This window comes from Myotis nattereri (genome assembly GCF_964212035.1).
Source record: "Myotis nattereri genome assembly, chromosome: 17".
Classification (NCBI taxonomy): domain Eukaryota; kingdom Metazoa; phylum Chordata; class Mammalia; order Chiroptera; family Vespertilionidae; genus Myotis; species Myotis nattereri.
In genome coordinates, this window is record NC_138092.1 from 28,973,142 (window position 1) to 28,976,719 (window position 3,578).

The 3,578-nt window shown below is 42.2% G+C and overlaps 1 protein-coding gene across 1 annotated transcript; it reads right to left on the reverse strand.

Annotated features, from left to right (window-relative positions):
* Positions 1-2,181: 2,181 nt before the first annotated feature.
* Positions 2,182-3,255, reverse strand: MOS (MOS proto-oncogene, serine/threonine kinase; the record flags this gene model as incomplete). Its single annotated transcript, XM_081111067.1, has 1 exon — positions 2,182-3,255. The coding sequence occupies one exon, from the start codon at positions 3,253-3,255 to the stop codon at positions 2,182-2,184; it is 1,074 nt and encodes a 357-aa protein (XP_080967193.1).
* Positions 3,256-3,578: the final 323 nt, after the last annotated feature.

Consider the following 3,578-nt stretch of genomic DNA (forward strand, 5'->3'; position numbering starts at 1 on the left):
GCTAGGGCTTATATACTTTTAAAGGATATTTTAAAGTTTTCCCAATAAAGATTTTGCACATTTTTAAACTTATACCTACTTTTCTTTTTAAAAGTTTTATTTTTTATGTCTACTTCTATATATTTATATATCTCTATCCATCTACCTCTTAAAAACTGAGTTCACACTGATACCTATTTCATTTCAACACTCTAGGATTAATTCTAGACGTCCTCCTCTCTGTACTTATTGCCCCCTTTTACAACATTTATGCAACTTAGCTCTTATTATCCTCAATATACTTATTTGTTCAACCCTCCTGTATACAACTAATATCCCTCCCACACTAGTCAAGTATCCCATTTTCTGGGTTGGCTATCACCAACCACGTGGCTGTGGCTGTGTCAGAGAGAATATACTCTCCTTTTCATTGCTATTGTAAAAGGAATCCTCTTCTTTTATAAATTCTAACTGGGTTTTGTTTACATTTACATATTTGAAATCTATGGCTTTCATGTTACTTTTATATCCTGCTATCTTACTAGTATACAATCTTCTCATTGTTTAAATTATTTTTAATTAATTCTTTATACATCCTGAAAATAGAATCTGCAAGCAAAATTAGTTTTCTCTCTCTTTACAATTTTAAAACTCAAATTTCCTTCTCTTTTCTAATTTCATTGATTAATGAAATGTTAAATAGCAGTGGTAGTATGCACATTCATTCTTTTATTATTCCTGACTCAGTGGGAATGCCTCCTGTCATTCTCTATTATGATGGTGGCTGTTGGGCTGAAATGTGTGTTTGTTTTATACTTTTTAAACTTATTTTGAAATAATTTTAGAAATATAGAAAATTTGCAAAGATAGTACAGAGAATTCTTATATACCCTTCACCTAGCTTTCCCTAATGTTAACAACTAACCATGATGCAGTTATAAAAGCAAAGAGATTAACATTGGTCATGTGTGCATTTTTAGAAGTCCTGTTAAGGAAGTATCCATTGATTCTTCTCTTTTAGTCTCTTTTTTAAAAATTGGGAATGAATGTTCAATTTTGTCAAATGTCTTCTCAGTACATATCCTTATTTTTTCTTTTCACCAATTAATATGATGAATTAGGTTAATAAATTTTCTAATATTGACACATCCTTGCATATTGGAATAACTCACATGATTAGAAAATTAATTAAAAAAATAAACTGTTGGATTCTGTTTGCTAATATTTTATTTAGAAACTTTAAGATTGGTCTGTAGTTTATTTTTTTAAAGCAACTTTATCAGGCTTCAGTATAAAGGTTATTCTTAAAAATAATTTGAAAGTTTTCCTTCTAATTTAAGTAGCATCAAGATTTCCTAGTCTCTAACGTTTGGTATAAGTTAGTGGGACTTTGGTTTTAATGTCGTATAAGGTGAGAAGGAGGAGGGATGGACAACCTCTTCTATTTCTTCTATAGAAATTGGTCTATAATAGATTTGCTATCTTCACTGGGGCCAGTTTTGGTTAAATTATAGTTTTCTAGAACACAATATATTTTTCTAGGTGTTCAAATTTATTTCTATACAGATATGCAAAGTTTTCTCTTAAAATTAAAAAAAAAATGTCCTGTTATGTCATTATTCTCCCTTTATTAATTTTGTGTTTATGTGCTTTTATTTAAGTCAACTTGTGGTTTATCTGTTTTGTTGATTTTTAGGCAACAAACTAATAAACGCACCTCAACTTGTGAATTTTATGTATGAAAGTCATCACAAACAAGAAATTTTGTTGGAGGGACCAGGAAAACAATCTTTTTCAAGAAACTTTTTACTTATTTGGTATGGGAGCAAAGAAACTATTCATAGTTTAAATTTAGGTGGTGGGGATGGAGAATTTATGGAAAATTTTTAGCATTTTACAACTCAGTTCTGTTTTGGACAAGTTGGTTTTATCAATAACAAATCTGAGTAAACGCAATACTACGGAACTTTTAAAGTGCGTCCACCTGCTGGATAGACCTCTATGAAGGAATAAGGTTAGTTGCTAACAGCACTAGGACCACTACCAGATTGGTAGCTCTTAGAAAAAGCCTTTGAGACTAAAGGAGGTTTTAGTGACTTTATTTTCTAAAAATATGTCCTACAAATATGATATTTTTTTCCTACATCTTCACTTCTTTAAAAGTAAATAGAAACAAAGACAAACGCTTATCTTGAAGCAGGTTTAGAGCCAGCCGAGGTCAGCTCTCAGGGAGCTGAGGTCGGCCAGGAGCAGCTCGGCGCTGGGCCTCGGCGCGGCACTGGCCCTCCAGCAGCCCTGGATCACCTGCCCCAGTCTCTTCCCAGCGGCGGAGGCCGAGAAGACAGCTGCCGAGAGCGGCGGCCGCAGGTTGTAAGCCACCACCGCGTAGAGCACGTGCTGCCGCTCGCCCAGGTAAGGCACCTCCTGGGTCGTCATTTGCCAGAGAGTGATGGCGAACGAATAGATGTCGGCTTTGGGCGTCAGGGTCTCGCCTTTGAGGAGCTCGGGGGCGCGGTGGGTGTAGGTGCCGCCCAGGTGGTGAGAAGGGGTCTGGAAGCACGGGGGATCCTCCAGCCTCTCAGAACAACCAAAGTCCCCGATTTTGCAGACGTCCCGCTCGCTGATCAGAATGTTGGCGGGCTTCAGGTCCAAGTGCACAATGCTTTGCGAGTGGAGGAAGAGCAGCCCGTTCACAATGTCCAGGGCGTACCGCAGGCACTTGGACAAATTCAACTCCCCTCCTGCACCACCGTGAGGCTCCACTTCCTCCTCCTCCTCCTCCTCCTCTTCCTCAGGGGAGCTGGTAGCACCGTAGATGACTTGGTGTAAAGTGACATGGCCCCCAAACTCCATGATGATGGTGCCCAGACTGTTAGAGCCCACAGGCGTGCGCGTGCTGGCAGCCACAACCCCCACGATGTTCTCATGGCGAAGCCTCGCTACGTTGAGCTCAGCCCAGAAGCTGCGCTGGGACGCCAGGCGGTTCTTGGTGCACCTGTTCACTTGCTTGATGGCCACGAGCACCCCGTGGTAGGTCGCCTTGTACACGGAGCCGAAGCCCCCAGCGCCCAGCCTCTGCAGGAAGCACACGTGCTCCCAGTCGATGGTGCACCAGGCCAGCCGGCGAGGCAGCCTTGGCGCCCTGGGAGGAGTGGTGCCCAGGAAGAGCTTCCCGGCCCTACCTGGGAGCTCCGAGGGGCTGCTGCAGGGCCTGGAGTCCACGGAGGGAGAAAACTCGCCCCGGAGGTAACTGCGCCGCGGGAGGGGCGAGGGCATGGCCTCTTCAAAGTGGATCCAGAGCGGCTCGGGTAAGTGAGAACCCCCATCAGTCTGGGAGCAGGACTGACTGGCTGCCTACTCCCTCGCCCCGCCTCAGGGTTTTTCTTCTCTTCCTTCATTTCCCCATCGAGCCGCATCTGTGCGGTTACTCAGCAAGGGTGTCTGTCAGATGGGGAAAACAATCTGAACGAAGCACAGCAATATCTTCCAGGTGAAAGCATTTCCCTTCAGCATTTACAGTGAATTCTCACAACAACAAGCTCTCAGATGAACAGCACCCCTCTTTTACACTATTTCTTAATTGTATTAAAATGGGCTCC